This window comes from Tachysurus vachellii, chromosome 19, assembly GCF_030014155.1.
Source record: "Tachysurus vachellii isolate PV-2020 chromosome 19, HZAU_Pvac_v1, whole genome shotgun sequence".
Taxonomy (NCBI): domain Eukaryota; kingdom Metazoa; phylum Chordata; class Actinopteri; order Siluriformes; family Bagridae; genus Tachysurus; species Tachysurus vachellii.
Genome location: NC_083478.1, coordinates 19,655,467 through 19,674,687, shown reverse-complemented (window position 1 = coordinate 19,674,687; position 19,221 = coordinate 19,655,467). Strand labels below are relative to the sequence as shown.

The following is a 19,221-nucleotide window of genomic DNA, read 5'->3' as shown; positions in this document are numbered from 1 at the left end:
TACGGACTATCTCACCCTATCCAGACTAGGGCTGGGATTAGAGCTTGATTTGAGGTAAAGAAGTTACCTTTAAAGATTAACATTGCTTTAAACTCTCAGTTGGAGTGTGTAGATTGTTTGTCTGCATGTCGATCACACACATGGTCAGGGATTAACGGCTTCAGTGTTTTCAAGACGCAACTTGAGAAGTTCCTGATTTTCTAAGTGCTTGGTTTTTTTTGGAAAAATCATGATACCAAGACTGGGGTCACGGTGGCTTAGTGGTTAGCACGTTCACCTCACACCTCCAGGGTTGGGGGTTCGATTCCCGCCTCCGCCTTGTGTGTGTGGAGTTTGCATGTTCTCCCCGTGCCTCGGGGGTTTCCTCCGGGTACTCCGGTTTCCTCCCCCGGTCCAAAGACATGCATGGTAGGTTGATTGGCATCTCTGGAAAATTGTCCATAGTGTGTGATTGTGTGAGTGAATGAGAGTGTGTGTGTGCCCTGCGATGGATTGGCACTCCGTCTAGGGTGTATCCTGCCTTGATGCCCGATGATGCCTGAGATAGGCACAGGCTCCCCGTCACCCGAGGTAGTTCGGATAAGCGGTAGAATATGAATGAATGAATGATACCAAGATTCTCTATTTTAATGCGTATTCATTCATAAAAAGTCGAGTGATTTGAATTTGCTCTCCATCTACGATACATGCAACATTTGAGACAATACATGACCTTGACAGATCCACACATCATGGAAATTGTGTAAAAGAGTATGAGACAAGTTCTATGGCACAGGACAATGAATACACCCAGCAATGTGGGTAACCACAGAGCTTACACTGGCTGCACAGTACAACAGGCAAAACACCAGAATAAACCGTGCAGCATGAGCCGTGCAGCGCTGTAACCAATTACTGGACGAATTAAATGAAACTTGAAACCATCTTAAGTAGCAGCACATGAGAGTACAGAGAACGTACATCATCGAGACTCATGGCCGACCTTCTTCAGTCATTCATCTTCAGTAACAGGGCAGTGGTGGATCCTGGAAACATTGGATATGAGATGGGACGTGATGCGAGTCCATCATTCGGTACCTGGGGCAATTTAGTGTTCTAAATGCACTTTCTTCTAAGAAGGTCTAACAACCCAAAGGAATCCCATGCAAACAGACAGTAACCCGAGCTCAGGATCAAACCTGGATCCCTGGAGCTCTGAGGTGTCCATTCTAACTTCTGCTCCTCCATGCCACCCAGGTCTGAGGATCTCTTAAACATTACTTGTCTTGTCTTCAGTTCATTTTTATTTTCATAATACTCGCATTTCATCACTGTAACTATTCCAGTAATAGTCTTGCTTACTTATTATGCCTGGAAATGAAAGCCATAACATCTTGAAAGACCTGAAGGAAAATGATCGCACCAGGACTTTAGTTCCATGCTGTCTGAGGAGATACATCTGAATGAGCTCATCCACTGGTTAGAACTTTGGGATATTTCCAGTGTACCACCAACTAAGGAAAATACTTCAGAAACGATTGCTGATATGGAAGGATGCTGAACACTTGTTTAGAAATGCATACTATATTATCATTTGGATTTCCTAAAATCGTCTTGCTTGCTTATATTTCTGAAAAGACTGTAGCAGTTTTATTAGGGTTTTGGCTGAGAATGAAAGGGTTAAAATCTTGAACGAGAAAAAGGAACATTATTTAATAAGCCGTGGCGCCTCTGCTCATCGATGCACTGCACTGACTCATCAATGTTTTACATTCGTCCACAGCGTTACAGGGTTTCTCACGGTCGCTTACTAGCCTGATTTAAGCGATGAGAACACGGACTGATGTTATTAATGTTTGCGCTTGTAATTACAGATCTGATGTAATGCATTATGAATGAATTCGTTTCTCATTTAATAGCAATAATAATGGACCGTTTTGTATGTTTATTTCTTAATGTTCAGAAAATGCACATATTGTGTGCTTCGTGCCATTATGCAAAAATATGCTAAAATGCTAAACATTATTTATACATAATGATTTGTACTCATTTGTTCTTGCTTTAATGTGGATACACAATCTGACCGATCAGATCTGAGGATTTATCTGCATGGTGGTTTAAAGAGACGATGCCATAACCATAAAAAAGCTTATTAAATAAATAGGAAGATGATCTGAGATGATCATGTGACAGCAAATGGTTAATGGGTTGTCATGGGATGTACTTATTTCCAGGGATTTCAGAACAGCGTAACAGATATTGCGTCATCGGGTAGGCGTGGCCTATTTGATCATCTAAACCTAACCCTAACTCTAACCCTAACCTTAGTTTTTGGTTGTTTATTTGTTTTCGAAATAAAGCATAATAGATATAAAATATAAAATCTACCTGTATGACTGTTATGTCCTTCATTATCCATCATAGGTTTGCTCTTTTTTTTCCCAAGACCTCCAGAAACACGCCCACTTTACGTCGTGGTAACGAAACCCCTAGAATTTAGTGAATGCCGTCATGTCACGTCACACACTGGCCAACATGGCCGCCACGGTCTCCCAGCAACCATCACTCCCACTTACAGTCACCAGCCTTTCGATTATGTTCACCTGTCTCTAATTCGGGATGTGTTGTCTCAGTTCCTGGTCTCAGTTCCTCGTTGCGAGGTACACGCTCTCTTCCTTTAGGTCTGTGTTTGTTTTCGACTTAAGATTTTGTGACTCTTTGTTCCCTGCTGTTGACCTGCCCCTGTTCTGACCAGAGCATCGCCTGACTATTACAGACGGTTCTGTTTCTCCCTGTTTGGATATTTTTTTGAACTGTTCCTGATATCTTGACCCTGCATCGTGACAACTTCTCTCTCCTGTGTGTTTACAGCCAGAGAAAGCGGAAGAGGACATATATTAATACAGGAAGCTTAAGTGGAGAGAAAGAGATTTAGAGGTAGCGGAGGTCGGAGGTCGTGTCGCCGGATGCCCTGTTGGAGAGTTTCCTTTTTTGCTTTCTTTTTTCCCTCTTGCCTCTTTTCTCTCCATGAGGTGCATCACTCTCTCCCACAGCTCCCACTGCATTCTCTGACTTCTCTCTCTTTGTTTATCTCTACATGCCCGGCTTAGGCAAACTCACACACACACACACACACACACACACACACACACACTCAAGCATGCATTCCCACGCATTTGTGAGTTACACTCACATTGCATCCAAACATCTTGTTGTCATGCTCGTTTGTCATTTATATAGCAGGCGTGTTTATGTGCCTCTACATGCGAGTGCGCGTGTGTGAGAGCGGAGGGAAAGGCTGTAGTGTTAATAATAGCCGTGTTGCGTTAGTGTGTGGACAGACAAAGAGCCTCCAAGCCCATAAAGGAGCAGAATGTGTCTGATGTCGCTTGTTTAATTTGTCTGCGGCGGGCAGACGGGCAAACCCGGCATCGGCATGAATTATATAATAACAATTGTATTGGTGCCAAGACACCAAACCAGAGCACCGGATGTGGACGTTCGGCAAAGGAGATTTATCGTGGGGTTGATTTGGGAAAAGATTCTCAAATCTGATTGGACGGAAAGTGTTTCCAGTTCTGGCTGTAATTCAAATCACGGGTTTATGGTCTAACATGGTATCGTTTCCATAGTAACAGCTCTCGTGGTGACTAGTAGGGCACGTTATTGTTGATGAGTTGGAGATTTTTTTGTTTCTGCTTTCAAGTTTTCAGAGTTTCTTCAGCACTTGTGTAATAAATAATTCATGAATTAATAAAAACTCGGAATGTGCAATTTTTAGAAACAAACAAAAAAAAACAAAAAACGTGGCAATAAATAAGTGCATAATCACACTTTTAGCTTTCAGTTACAAAAAAAAAAATAAAAATAAAGTAATAACTACTGGCATAATACTATAGCGCTCTATTCCAAAAGAAAACAAACAAAAAAAAACGAGAGTGTAATAAAATGAAGAGTTCTTTCCGTAAGTCCGCTCTGGCTGTCAACCGTCCCTCCTACCCCGAACCCATCCGTCCGTCTATAGCTCATTCTTCAGTCCTTAAACCTCTGACAGAGATCCAGCTGGAACGTTTGTCTGTAATGGGATTGTGGGAAGAGTGCGGTGTTTGTAGAAAATCTTTAGTTGAGAACGCCAGGGGGTTTAAAGACTCACTAAACACCAAAGAGGAAAAAAAAACATGGGAGGAAGGGGGGAGGAAAAGAGGGAAGAGAGGAAAAGGGAAAGATGGAAGATGGAGAAAAATGTGATGGGGAAGGAAAGCAGAGTTTGTAGATGATAGGTATGATTTTTTATTTCAAACCATGATTTAAAATAAATGAGGAAGCGTGTGTGAGTGTGTGTGTGTGTGTGTGTGTGTGTGTGTGTGTGTTAAGTGTGTGGCCTGCGCTGAAGCATGTCGTTATGGCAGCACGCAGGAATGTCTGGATCTCCATTGTAAGGACGCCGTGTCACTCTGTGTGTCCCTCTGGGGGAGCCGTACTTCCACATACAAATCCTGCGTTGTTTGATTATGGACGCCCTGCGTGATTTATCTCTATTAGTGCACCTAAAAACAGGACCACCTTTATTTCCATTACAAGAGCTGGTTTCACTTCATTAGCAGAACTAAATAAGGCTGCTGTAACGAAAAGCAGAGAAGAGAAGACCGGGATTTCTTTTGTATTTGAAGATAAAAAAACAACTGTTGACGAAATAAAGATCGCTGATGAGGAGGTTGGGATGCAAGTTAAAGAGGTTTCTGAGGTCACCTTGTAGTCTCAGGAGACACTTTATACAGAGCAAACCGTGTGTGCTGGAGCGTGTGTGTATGTGTGTGTGTGTGTGTGTGTGCTGACCTGTATGGCTGCGAATGTGCACCCTCAGGGTCCCGTTGCTGGCGAACTTCTGACCACAGTACGGACAGATCTTCTCCTTCTCGCCGGTGTGAGTCTATAAGACAAAAACACAAACAGGATCGTTCTAGATCGTTTCTATGACTTTTAGCCACACAGCTCCGTTCCCATCCTTATCTCCTTTTCCTTCTTTTCACTCTCTCTCTCCCTCGTATCCCTCGTTCCCTCCCTCACAGCGCTCTCACTGCTATAGAAACAGCTATAGATCTCTGTCCTTGAACCTGGGCCAGTTAATACATTATCCTCCTCTGTAATCTTTGTTTCTCGTTGCTGCCTGTTTGCTTGTCGTGTGTGTGTGTGTGTGTGTGTGTGTATAGCGTGTCTATTATTAAAAGCTCTCACCTACACGCAGTAAGCTGTCAGTGAGAGTGCGTCCGAGACGCCAGGTGTGATATTAACAGTTTGAAGTAGTCTGGGCTAAAAGGCTCAGCTTCTCCGTGTGCTGTAAACAACACTTCAGCGAAATGTACACATAGCAATCTGCTGCACGTGTGTGTTTGGGTGCGTGCAAGAGTGTGTGTGAGGTTTGTGAGGTGGGGTAATGATGTAAGGGCATGACTAGTGGATTTATGAGTGACAGAAAAAGAGAGCGAGGCAGACGAATTATAAGAAAACGGTGTGTGTGTGTGTGTGTGTGTGCGTGTGTGTGTGTGTGTGAAAAACGTAACGTAGTATATAAGCTACATCTGAGTTCTCCATTCTGATTGGTCAGATGGTCAGATGCAGATCCCAGCTGCTCTGGCGGTGGGCGTGGCTTCTCGGCTAAACACAATACATTCAAATACGTTACTGTTTCTATGGTAACAGCTCACACAGGGGACGTTACATAATATAAATCCGGTCATTTTACGCATTTAAAAAACGTGTTAAGCAAATAAACATTTTTATATGGTGAAGTTTCTCTATGGAGGTTTGTTGGTTTATTTGTTTGTTTGTTTATTATTATTTTTTTTTTCATTTTTTAAAGGAGTCTCCAGTGTCAGGGCTTCGTAAGGGCTGGGCAGTTTTTGCGGCTGTGTCAGGGCTTCGTAAGGGCTGGGCAGTTTTTGCGGCTGTGTCAGGGCTTCGTAAGGGCTGGGCAGTTTTTGCGGCTGTGTCAGGGCTTTGTAAGGGCTGGGCAGTTTTTGCGGCTGTGTCAGGGCTTCGTAAGTGCTGGGCAGTTTTTGCGGCTGTGTCAGGGCTTCGTAAGTGCTGGGCAGTTTTTGCGTCTTCAGTACAGACCGTTAGAGAGTTTCCACAAGATGAAATGTAACTCTTATTGGATGAAATGTTTTGGCATATTGCTGTGTAACGGAGGGAAACATATTCAGGTGGAGGTACCGATTCACTTCGAAGATTATCTTCCTAAAAATGATGAGATGACGTCTGAATTCAGAGGAAAAATGTGAGCTTAATAGAATATTCTGGAAAAATATATATATTTTTTTCTCAATAACAACATCTTACCACACATAGAGTTACGATTTCTGCTGCTTTTTGGTTGAAATACGTTTACAGATACTTAGTCTTCAAGGTGCACAAACATTTGCACTCTCAAAACTCACCACATCCCAAAGTCCTACGTATGAATAAATCTACGTTAAACACCAACAGTTGTCTCGATTCTTTTCCTTCCGTTCATCTTTCTTTAACAGGAACAGACGCTCTGTCGGCTGATCCGCTCAGTTCTGTCTTCTGCTCAGAATTCCCTCTTAAACTCCTTCCTCCCGCATCACGCTGCGCCGCGCGACGCCGCACTGACGGAAACCTTTCCAGAGTTTCATTTCCATCTGATCTCAAATCTGATCACAAGCTGTCAAGGCTCGATGCGTTTCATCTCCACGCTCTCTCGGAGGCTTTGAAAGCTCTACGCCGCTGATGTACCGGTGCCTTTCGGTCTGAGTTCGGCTGACAGGAGACGACAGGAATACGGACTCGTGGACCTGCTGTCGGGATTGAGCTCGGTGTGCGAGGGTTATATTAAACACAGGCTTTAAAAATGAACAAAAACGACAGTCGTTCTAAAGGGAGATAAAATTCCTAAATCAAACTAAATCCATTCGAGAAGAGAGAAGAAAGCGGAGAACTGGGAGAAATAAATGTCACTCTGTCATGGAGTAACGCTGAGCTCTGATTGGCCGACGAAAAACACAGAAACATTTAGACATTGTACACACGTTTATCTCAAAGATATAATGTGATAGAGGTTCAAAGCTAAACTCCGCCCTGATACGCTACTTCTGGTCTGCTAGTTCTCGTCTAGGGGTCTAGAGACACGTGGGACTGAGTTCATGTTAAACCCTGAACGACCTTCCTGCTTACACAGCTGTAGGTCTTGAGCATGTTGTATACTACACTGTACATGACACGGTTACACAACAGGAAGTACTATTAATCTCTCACACTCTCAGGTGTCACCCAGATGAGGATGAAGTTGAGTCTGGTTCCTCTCCAGGTTTCATCTTCATGTCGTCTCAGGGAGTTTTTTAATGACACGCTTCAAATGTAGAATTTATAACCTGTACTTATAGATTTCTGTAAAACACTTATAGACATGTTTATTATAAACCTCAGCATTTCCTTAATTCGTTAACGAATGACAACGGCGTGTTTTTTAGTCGCTTACAGTTACGGTTTCCACTCATTTTAGCATCTTAGCTCCTTTTATAGTAAACTATAAACAATCCATCCTTCACTGGACTCGTTTTTTTTTCCTCTCATGCTTTTTGTCATCTTACTGAAATCCCACTTTTTTATTCTTTTTTTTTTAAATTCAACATAACTGCAAATTTTTCCCTTTGTTTTTTTCTTGATTTGGTATCATATTGGCTGTTGCTATGGAAACGATTAACACCAGCGCAGTGTTGGAGGTTCTGCTGACCAATCAGAATGCAGCAGAAGTTCAACATGGCTGTGGTATAGAAAGCCTGTCAAGCTGTTCGTATCGTGTGGTCAGAGACGTACGACATACGCTACCTTCTTGTGGCTCTTGAGCACGGACGGCGTGACGAAGGCTTTCTCGCACAGGTCACACTTGTACTTCTTGTGTCCGTCATGCACCACCTGTATGTGTACGTTCAGCGTGTCCTTGCGCTTAAACGTGGCGTCGCACTGGTCGCACTTGAACGTCCTCTCACCTGGACGGGGGGAGAACAGACGAGACGTGAGACATCCGCCGAGGAGGAACAATTTCCTCTTTTTTCTGCACAAAGGGCACGAGGCTGCTTTTGTCTTGCTGGTGAAAGCTTCTTCCACCACTTGCCATTTCTGTGTCCCGACGCCTTTGTGGGAGCCACTTTGCTGCCCCGAGTGTCTGTCTAGCTTCGGAAAATTGTTCTATTATTCTCCCTGAGCTATTTTTCACACCGAAGGACACGGCGTCTGCACTCAAGTCCACGCTAAAGGGCGGGGAGGAAGGAGCGAAGAAGCGAGAAAGAGAAATGAAGTGGCTGACAAATAGGACTGAAGTGAAGGGTCCGTGTAATTCTTTAGCGGAAGCCACAGTGGCTTAAAGGCTCCCCTTCAAAAGCCGGCCTCTCCCTCGCTTCGATTTTATAGAACACCACAAAATAATGGAAACGTTCCACAAAAATATGGGCGGTGGAAAAAAAACACGTCTGTGAGTCTGCTAAAACTCTGCTTTGGGTTGCAAACAATAAAAAAAAAAAAACGCAGCAAATGCTATTCCAGAGCCTGGCTCTATTCCCTATATAGTGTTTCTAGGAATAACGTAGAAGTGCACTGAGCTTGATATGGAAAGACATATGGTCTGGAGATATAAGACAATAGGATCCAAACTTATAAATAAAAACAGGTATTTAAATATTTAGATATGCAGAAAATGGTCGTGTCCGTGTTGATGACTGAACGTCTTTATCGTGTCTCACTAGACAGTGGTGTTAATATGAAGCTCATATGAATGTAGACACTCAGGACTTTAGGAATTAGTAGTGTTTCATCACTATTTCTGTTTTTCACTAAAATAACAGGAGCAATATATATACAGTGTGTGTGTGTATATATATATATATATATATATTCATAAAAAAGGTTCCACACAGATGTTTGTATGTTCAGAGTAAATGTTGATATCAAACCAATTCCTGCTCTCTGAGATGCTCTGAGTGTTTGTTCATCTAAAGCAGCTCAGATTTATCTTCGACACTAAAATTCAGTGTAAGATCATCGACAGATGGACAAACACACGTCTCACACACACACACAGGACAACAATGACTCATTTTAGATCAAACACATGACTATAAAACCGTTCGTTTGTTTATGAATGAAGACGTCGGACGTTAGTGTACCGGTCGAACGGCTTAGGGTTAAACTGTCCTGATTTGCAGAGTTAAAATAGCTCGACTCCTGAGATTTGACCTCACAACCTCCTGGTTCGTGGCGCAGCCTCTAAACCGCCACCGCAGAAGGAATCTCCTCCTCGCGATCTGTTCTCTGTGAAAGTGTTTCCTACATTCATCACACTCTTTAGGGTTTGGACCAGACTCCAACAGCATAAGAGGTTTTTTTTTTTTGTGAGCAGAAATGAAGCGGCATCTTGAATCACTTATTACTGTTGCGCGGGGTCTCGGCTATTTGTGTCACTCATCGCTTTTTTTTAAAAAAAGGAACGTTTTCTTCATCAAGGAGCCAGAGAACTAATCACTAAGACTGAAGGGAATCGCTCAGGCACTTACTCACGCCACTGAAGCTGAAGCGGGATGCACGAGAAGCTCTTGAACATGCGTGTGTAATATAATATCCCAGTAACAGCCTGTAATAGATTTATTGCAGTCTTTTCCTCTATTGTTATCCTGCTTCGGAAAAAAGATACTTGCCAAAAAAAAAAAAAAAAAATCATAACTGAAAATCCTAACAGCATCTTTTATTAAGCTTGATCTCTGCATCATACATGCAATTTAGACAACTGTTGCCATGGTAACGATTTTTTTTTTTTTAAACAGCAGCCTATGAAAAATTCCTTTCTAAAAAATCCATCACGCGTTCTTAAGAAAGAGCAGGAAGTTTTCTCTCTTCAGGTCTGTCACCGCTGGGGAAGCTGAAGACCGTCGGCTCAGCAGGAATCTAAATCTACATCTGGGTTTCTGTAAAGCTACTTTATCATTATGGTTATTTCTAAAAGCCCTGTACGAATTATAAAAAAAAAAAATTAACTGGAAAGAAATATTTTTGTCCAGTAATGAAAAGATATAAAAGTGGATCTCTTAAAAAAAAATGATATTCATGCAGATGGAGAAGAATATCGCAGGCGGAGTCCTGCAGGGTCAGGGGGCGTGGCCACGAGCCCCCGGGGAGGACAGCAGGAAATGCCTGCGGCTCTATAATCTCTGTGTCATCGGTCTAGACTGGGGGGAGCAGAGGGCAGCTCCGTCCTGGCGGCTCCCCTCACTCACACATACTCACAGACACACACACACACACATATACACACACACCATAAGCGGGGGTGGGAACGACTTAAATAAAAGACAAAGTCGGGATTGAAGAGTACGATCCGTATTTCCGTATTCTTCATTTTTCTGAAGTCATGCTAGCTTCAGAAAGACTAGACTGTTGGTAAGAATAACAAAATTTGTACCAAAAAAAATCATTAAAAAGTCTAAAACAAAATGCATCCGTTTATAAAGGGAAAAAATAACCGTTGCCAAGCAACCACTACACTGTAATCATAAGATAGCGTGAGTTTAGCTACCGAGGCTACGTGCCAAAGCACACGTTATCATTCTTGCTTGCGGCATAAGATCGAATAGTAGTACGTCATTTTTGCATGCAGCCGTGGTGTGTTTTGTTCAAAATAACAGTTGACTGATTAAAAAAAAATCAGAGTAAATCTTTACTCTGTACAGCACCAGCTTTAATTTGTAAGACAGGTACTTAGTTACAGAATGAGTCACTTAGCAATACAAACAACAACAACGGATTTGTTATACTTCAGCGCTGTGTAGTTCCTGCAGCAGGTCTAAGTTTCTGGAAACGTTCCTGCAGTTTAAACACACCCTGTGTCGAGTCTGCGCTGAGAGCTGGGCGCGGCGTTAGCGCTTCTCTCATCCGTGTTGGGTTACATCAGGACGGATCTGCATTAGCAGGTGGTGTGTGTTTAGTGAATGCGTCTAGTGCGTGCGAGACGGGGGAGGCGTTAAAGCGCGAACGCTAAAGGAGTGACGTTCTGGGATGACACGCGCACGCCGTTTGATGAGGTGTAGCTTACTGTTGTGGATGAGGAGATGGCGCTGGAGGGAGAACGGCGTCCGGAACAGAGCCTTACACTCCTCGCACTGGAAAGGCCTTTCCTCCGAGTGTGTCTGAAGGAGAGAGAAGGAGAGAAAGAATGTGTGTGTGAGAGAGAGAGAGAGAGAGAGAGAGAGAGAGAGAGAGAGAGAGAGAGAGAGAGAGAGAGAGAGAGAGAGAGAGAGAGAGAGAGAGAGAGAGAGAGAGAGAGAGAGAGAGAGAGAGAGAGAGAGAGAGAGGGAGAGAAATAGAGACAGAGAGAGTGAGAGAGAGAGACAGAGATGGAGAGAGAGAGATGGAGAAAGAGAGAGAGGGTGAGAGAGATGGAGAGAGAGAGACAGATGGAGAAAGAGAGAGAGAGGGAGAGAGAGAGAGATGGTGAGAGAGAGAGATGGAGAAAGAGACAGGGAGAGAGAGAGAGAGAGAGAGAGAGAGAGAGAGAGAGAGAGAGAGAGAGAGATGGAGAGAGAAAGACAGAGAGAGAGAGAGAGAGAGAGAGAGAGAGAGAGATGGAGAGAGAGAGAGATGGAGAAAGAGAGAGAGAGGGAGAGATGGAGAGAGAGAGAGATGGAGAAAGAGAGAGATGGAGAGAGAGAGATGGAGAGAGAGAGATGGAGAGAGAGAGATGGAGAGAAAGAGAGAGAGAGAGAGAGGGAGAGAGATAGAGACAGAGAGAGTGAGAGAGAGAGACAGAGATGGAGAGAGAGAGATGGAGAAAGAGAGAGAGGGAGAGAGAGATGGAGAGAGAGAGACAGATGGAGAAAGAGAGAGAGAGGGAGAGATGGAGAAAGAGACAGGGAGAGAGAGAGAGAGAGAGAGAGAGAGAGAGAGAGAGAGAGAGAGAGAGAGAGAGAGAGAGAGAGAGAGAGAGAGAGAGAGAGAGAGAGAGAGATGGAGAGAGAGAGAGATGGAGAAAGAGAGAGAGAGGGAGAGAGAGAGAGAGATGGAGAGAGAGAGAGAGATGGAGAAAGAGAGAGATGGAGAGAGAGAGAGATGGAGAGAGAGAGATGGAGAGAAAGAGAGAGAGAGAGGGAGAGAGATAGAGACAGAGAGAGTGAGAGAGAGAGATGGAGAGAGAGAGACAGATGGAGAAAGAGAGAGAGAGGGAGAGAGAGAGAGATGGTGAGAGAGAGAGATGGAGAAAGAGACAGGGAGAGAGAGAGAGAGAGAGAGAGAGAGAGAGAGAAAGAGAGAGAGAAAGAGAGAGAGAGAGAGAATGAGCAAAGAACTTAATAAAGTTATACTATAATAATTATTTTCAGTGACTGGACCCCTAAACGTAACTCCTGGCTAATAAATTAGCAAACATTTCTGTCTGCGCTGTGTTTTGGGGTTGACATTATCCACAGGAGGAAAGGTCGAAGGTCATTAGGTCTCAGCAGGGGTCAGGGCTTCGGCTTGGGCTCCACGGTGGCTGATTGCACTGATGAACTCCATTAAGATAAGAGGCTTACGGCTCCTTATTTCGCCGACAATCTGTGCGTCTGGTTGCGGAGCCTCTCTGCGTTTGTTTCTCCATCTTTACTTCAGCTGAGTTATGTGTGTGTAATGAGTAATGATTTAACATCCAAACTTCAGACTTAATGACGTCAGATTCAGGAGTCGGGGCAGAAGAGTTTTTTCCTGACCTTGGAGTAAAGCTCGTTTCTCTGGCGTGATATCGGCGTTAAATCCAGCGCCGCTGTCTGACAGTTTGATGTAGCCACAAAACATCGTGATGAAATTGATGTTCTTTGGGTAGGTCGCTCCGGGCTTGTTGGAGTTCTGTCTCGATGTGTTACTGAAACCGAAACTGTACCTCAGAGCTGTAAAGTGTGTAAAGAATCGAACAATTCGGAGAATCACGCAACACCAGAGACGGGATTCAGTGATTCGTTCTTTCAGCATAAGGGCTTTATCCTGATCAGGGTCACGGTGGGGCTGGAGCTTATCCAGGGAATTCTGGGTGGATGGTCAGTACAGGAATCTGACTGTACACACACACACACACACACACACACACACACACCTTCTTGTGGTTCTTGTAGACATTGCGGTGAGCGAACTCTTTCCAGCACAGCTTGCACTTGTACGGTTTGTCTTCGCTGTGGATGATTTTATGAGCCGTCACCTGGTCCAAGCGCTTAAAACTGCGGTTGCAGATCTCACAGGTGTAAGGTCGCTTCTCTGGTGGCCAAACACACACACACACACACACACACACACACACACACACACACATTTAGATGATGTAGATGGTTTCCCAGTGAAGTCTTTCCTCTCCCTTTTGGTGTTCACCTACCCGAATGCGTGATCATATGACGCTTCAGCTGATTGGTGGAGATGAACTTCTTATCACATGCAGGACAGTCGAATATCTCATGGATCTGAAGGTGGAAGCAGAAATCAAGAACGTCACTTATTCGCTCACATAAACACTGATGTTAAACAATAAGCTATTTTGAGACACACTCTGAGACGTCGTTCGGAAGAACCCTTGAAAAGAAACAGATGCTTTTCTGGGTGGAACCGTACACTATAGATGTATAGATGAGTTAAACATCTATATCAGGCATCAGGTGTTCCATGGGGTGTTTTTTTTCGCCTGTTAGTACGACGAGGAAGAATTAGTTAGGTAGTGGAAATTGGCAAGAACAAATTGTGGAGAAAACAAATAGGAAAAAAGTTCTTCCTATGTGGACTGATGCTAAAAGTGTCCAAAACATCTAACGGTATTCCAGCACTTTAAGGGCTTGACACAACAATGTCACAGGGCCAAAACACACAAAACTACAGCGCTGGAGTCTGAACCCAGATTCCCGGAGCATGCTCGAGTCAGTATAAATGCAAGCTCGCACGTTTTCGAGTTCCCCTTGGGTCACCTTAGCGTAGCACCTTCACGACGTCCTCAGATCAACTCTCAGAGGAAAAACTTGATGTTTTTAAAAGCGGCTCTGAGCCGAACACGGACAGGCTGGAAAATAATTAACCCTGGAGGTTGAAACAGCTACCCTGGTGGGTCCAAAAACACCCGATAAAGTCTGGACACGTCTCTGATGAAGGACCACACAAATTCGAGCGAGGGATAAATATGAGAGTTATATACTGCATGGAGGTGACACCTTCTCGGTGGTAAAACGCAAGATAAACAGACGCTTCAACCGGACAGTGAAATTATTGATGGCTTTCAGAGTCAGAGTCGGGAGTCAATCCCGGACCCTGGAGACTCAGGAAATACATTCAGACCGCAATAATATTTGTATAACGATGATGTGTTTCAGCTTTTTTATAGCGAATCATTAAGAGTCTGTAACTCAGTAAAACAATAAAACCGATCTTTTTTAATACTCCGTCTCCCATCGGCCGCTCACCAGTTCTACGGCCGCCTTTGAGAAGAAACGTCTCACGTCAGTGAATATTCTCTTCAGGGAGATAACGCTGAAGTGGATTCGCAAATGATGTCATTTACATGTTTGAGCGCTGAGCCTCGTATCTATGTGTAGCCCGACAAAAGCGCGTTTAGCCTCCGGACCTCATTTATAAAACGTTGGCTTTTTTGTTCGATCCTGAAAATGTGCGTGGAGTTAAACGTCAATCCGTTTTGTCTTCTCTAATCTCCTCGCGCTAAATCGCCGAGCGTCGCCGTGTAAAGATTAGCATGAAGTCAGAACCCACGAGAAGCTGTTAAAGACTGAAATAAGGATTTGTGGATAAATGCAATGTAAATCTCTGTAAGTCCACTGAGTTACAATGTGAAGACTTTCAGCATGTAAGATTTCTTCGTAGAACGCTGTGAAGACGGCTGGGCAACAGGATATGACATCATACTCCTGTGTGTGTTTGAACTATTATTAACTTCCGCAACAATAAATGAATGAAAAAAAAATGAATCTCTTTCTCTTAAATCGATCAAAATGTGAAACTGTTGTCAGATTTTTGTTGTATCAAAGAAATAATACACTTGAGTAGGAGCTAATATTGAACAATAAAGGTCGTATTAGCGATGCTAAAGCTTTGAGAGCGTTAGTTCTCCCCTGGGTCCTAAAGCTCCAGACAGGACCTGGACATTTAGGGTGAGCTATGGAAGAGGAGAGGATGAAGACAAACAGCTCGGCCGCGATCACATCTGTTTCGCCGAAGCGAGCATGCGGTAAAGCCATCAGGCGGGAGGCTGAAGCGGGACGGCCGTAAAGGGGAGCGAGCGTGTCCTGAGAGGAACGGGGGCTTTTACAGGCAGCCCTTGTGGTAGGGGTTTGTTGGGGCAGAAGACGGTAAATGAATAAAAAGAGTGAAGATTAGATTTCATTACAGCGGTCGCTAGCTAAGTGAATATGTTTAAAGGCTGATATTAATCGTTCGCTGCGTCGGACAGAAACGCAGGCGTGTCCTTCATCTTCAGTGAAAGGAGAAATCCAGCTTGAGGCTGAATCCTTGTTGTTGTTTTTTTCTAATTAATGTTTGATATGTTTGGAGATTTACTTTTTTAAGCCTGTTTTGACGTTTAACGGTTTTCTACAATGGTTGTGACATAATGATCATTTCCTGTGGGACTTCAGCCTCGGTTTATCTCTCAACTCTTCATCTGTATACTGAGATGAGAAATAACAGAAATATGGCACCGAATATAATAAAATACACTGAGAGAGTTAGAGGAAATAATGTTAATACAGAGATTCTGTATCCGGTCTTAAATACAATTACCGTCGATTTCTTCGTCCGACTCCGGACTCGAGACTTGGGCTTTATTCTGACCTGCGTTGTGTTTAGTGTTTTTTGCTTTTCAGTGGCTTTTCGCCGGGAGGAATCCTGACGCCAGGGTTAACGGCTGATACTCTGCTCTTTCCTGCTCTTACGTTTCACGAGAGCCTCGGGGACGAGTCGGTGAAACAGAAGACGAGCTTTTCTTCTGTGCTCGCGCCGGCGGTAAAAAAAAAACAAAAAAAAAAAAACGTTCGAGCGTCAACATGAACCTCGCCTCCTACAGAGAGGACTGAGAGAGAGAGAGGGCTGATGTGAACGTCTGGCAGAAATGCTGCGAGGGATGAATTTATTTGGAAAGCTGGAACCTGAGCCATTGAGAATGGTGAGGCTGACAAAGAAAAAGAAGAACGGAAGACTTTCAAGGGGAAAAAAACAACAACACACGTGAGAGAGACAGATGGATGGATGGATGGATGGATGGATGGATGGATGGATGGATGGATGGATGAAGCGAGCGAAGATTAACAGGGATAAAGAGAACAGGAAGTGAAAGAGAGAGAGAGACAGAAAGAGCGGGAGAGAGAGAGAGAGAGAGAGAGAGAGAGAGAGAGCGAGAGGGGTCATGGCTGACCTTGCGGTGCTCCTGCAGGTTGACTGAAGATGAGCATTTTCTATTGCAGATGGTGCATATGAGCTTCCTCCGAGTGCTGCCTGTAGAGAAAACACACACACACACAAACACACACAGACACCCACACACACACACACACACCCACCCACACACACCCACAGACACCCACACACACCCACACACACACAGACACCCACCCCCACACACACACACACCCCCACACATACACCCACACACACACACACACAGACACCCACACACACACACAGACACCCACACACACACACACCCACACAGACACCCACACACAGACACCCACACACACACACACACCCACACGTACACCCACACACACACAGACACCCACACACACACACACACACGCACCACACACACATACCCCACACACACACAGACACACACAGACACACACACACACAGACACCCACACACACACAGACACACACACACACACCCCACACACACACAGACACACACACAGACACCCACACACACACACACACACCCACCCACACACACCCACAGACACCCACACACACCCACACACACACAGACACCCACCCCCACACACACACACACACCCACACATACACCCACACACACACACACACAGACACCCACACACACACACAGACACCCACACACACACACACCCACACAGACACCCACACACAGACACCCACACACACACACACACCCACACATACACCCACACACACACAGACACCCACACACACACACGCACCACACACACATACCCCACACACACACAGACACACACAGACACCCACACACACAGACACCCACACACACACAGACACACACACACACACACACCCCACACACACACAGACACACACACAGACACCCACACACACACAGACACCCACACACACAGACACACACACACCCGCACCACACACACACACAGACACCCACACACACACACCCGGACCACACACACACACACACACACACACACCCCACACACACACACAGACACACACACACACACACCCGGACCACACACACACACACACACACACACACACACCCCACACACACACAGACACACACGCAAAATGAATCAGCGGCGAGGTGAAAGGATGATACTTTGAGACAGACGGTAGCGCGGCCGGCCGGAATGACGTTACAATAACAAAAAGGTTGCCTGATTAATCAAACGAGGCCGAGCTGGTCACCTGAAAGACAGAGAACGTTGAGCTAAGGTCAAAGGTCAATCAGCAGCTGTGCTTCTTCTTGAGCTAAAGAGCCAGAATGTTCAAAAAACAATACTTTCATCTATTTGACTTTTACCTGCTTTTAAACTAGATCAAGGATCCAAACACATACGTGTGTGTGTGTGTATGTGTGTGTGTGTGTGTGTGGGGGTGTGTGTGTATGTGTGTGTATGTGTGTGTGTGTGTGTCTGTGTGTGTATGTGTGTGTGTGTTTTCTCGGTAGATCCAAAGATGCTCACTGACAGTAGTCCAACTAAGAGATTTGTTTAAATTGGTTCAGCAGTTTGTTTACATTCAACATGGTGCTATCAGGTAACGTGCTGACTGAAGCCAGCGTAAAGTACCGGCTCTGTTTCTCCGTTTAAACAGATGTATGAGAGGAAGGAGAGAAATCCAACTTGGAAACAAAAAAGAAACAGCGTGAGGAATTGTACAGAATGGACCAAGAAAAAAAAAAGAGGCATCTCATTTCTCTTTGTCATTAAATATGCTGTACGGAAATTTTAATAATCGAAGACGTAGCGTTGTTATGTCAGAGGAGAAATATTCTGAACAGCGCCGTGTGGGTGTCATTACGCTGCTCGGGTTACTCTGGACAGCGTAAAAGCTAGATCGTGTTCGGAGTTAAACTGAGCCAACAAAAATATACGGATTAAATTCCGACACCTCGTCCACACAGTACTACTGATCTCGTGATGATTACAACTAGGACTCATTTACTTTCATGTTCATATATCATCATATTAATCTTTTTTATTTATTTAATTTTTATTTGATTTTGTTGGCCGTTTGTTTGTTCGTTTGTTTTGTTTTTTTTTTATTTACAAAATTAATACAACCTGATTTTAACAACCTGGGTTAAATGCAATAATAATCACACACTATGGGGTTAAAGCTAAACTGAAAATGGTGTGTCAATCTGTGTGTGTGTGTGTGTGTGTGTGTGTGTGTGTGTGTGTGTGTGTGTGAAAACTTTTCTGTCTGATTTCTTACCAAAAATATATGTTATTTAAGGGTTAAATGCAAGAATAATCTGGCAACCCTGGGACATTAGATAAAGCATGAATGTTAAATCTAAACTCTCAGTAGTATGTGTGTGTGTGTGTGTATGTGTGTGTGTGTGTGTGTGTGTGCACAAGACAGCAGTACCTGTGTGAACGTTGCTTTTGTGCTTCTTCAGCGCATCTTTGCTCTTGAATCTCTTTCCGCAGCTCTCGGCCTTACAGATAAACCTGGCTTCTCCTTTACAGGCCTCCTTGTGCTGTTCAAAGCTATACAGAAACATTTGTTTTAGAAAAAAAAGGAAGAGATGGTCATTTTGTGTGTGTGTGTGTGTGTGTGTGTGTCTGTGTGTGTGTGTGTGTGTGTAAAGAACCTTGACTCCGAGCTAAAGGAGCAGTGACAAAGAGCACACTGGTGAACTCGGGAAGCATCTCCGGCTGAAGAACTCTCAGTGCAGTGGAGAACGCTATGACACACACACACACACACACACATACAGACACACACACACACACACACACACACATGCTTCTGAAACACTCAAGA

At 44.2% G+C, this 19,221-nt stretch overlaps 1 protein-coding gene across 1 annotated transcript in view; it reads right to left on the bottom strand.

Annotated features, from left to right (window-relative positions):
* prdm5 (PR domain containing 5) overlaps window positions 1-19,221 on the bottom strand; it is a 49,064-nt gene that overhangs the window by 23,043 nt on the left and 6,800 nt on the right. Inside the window, exons 6-13 of the mRNA XM_060894921.1 lie at window positions 19,049-19,141; window positions 18,823-18,944; window positions 16,412-16,491; window positions 13,382-13,466; window positions 13,109-13,266; window positions 11,081-11,174; window positions 7,828-7,988; window positions 4,816-4,909 (exon numbers count right to left, since the gene is read on the bottom strand). Coding sequence (XP_060750904.1) covers window positions 4,816-4,909; window positions 7,828-7,988; window positions 11,081-11,174; window positions 13,109-13,266; window positions 13,382-13,466; window positions 16,412-16,491; window positions 18,823-18,944; window positions 19,049-19,141 — 887 coding nt within the window. The remainder of the gene's footprint in view (window positions 1-4,815; window positions 4,910-7,827; window positions 7,989-11,080; window positions 11,175-13,108; window positions 13,267-13,381; window positions 13,467-16,411; window positions 16,492-18,822; window positions 18,945-19,048; window positions 19,142-19,221) is intronic.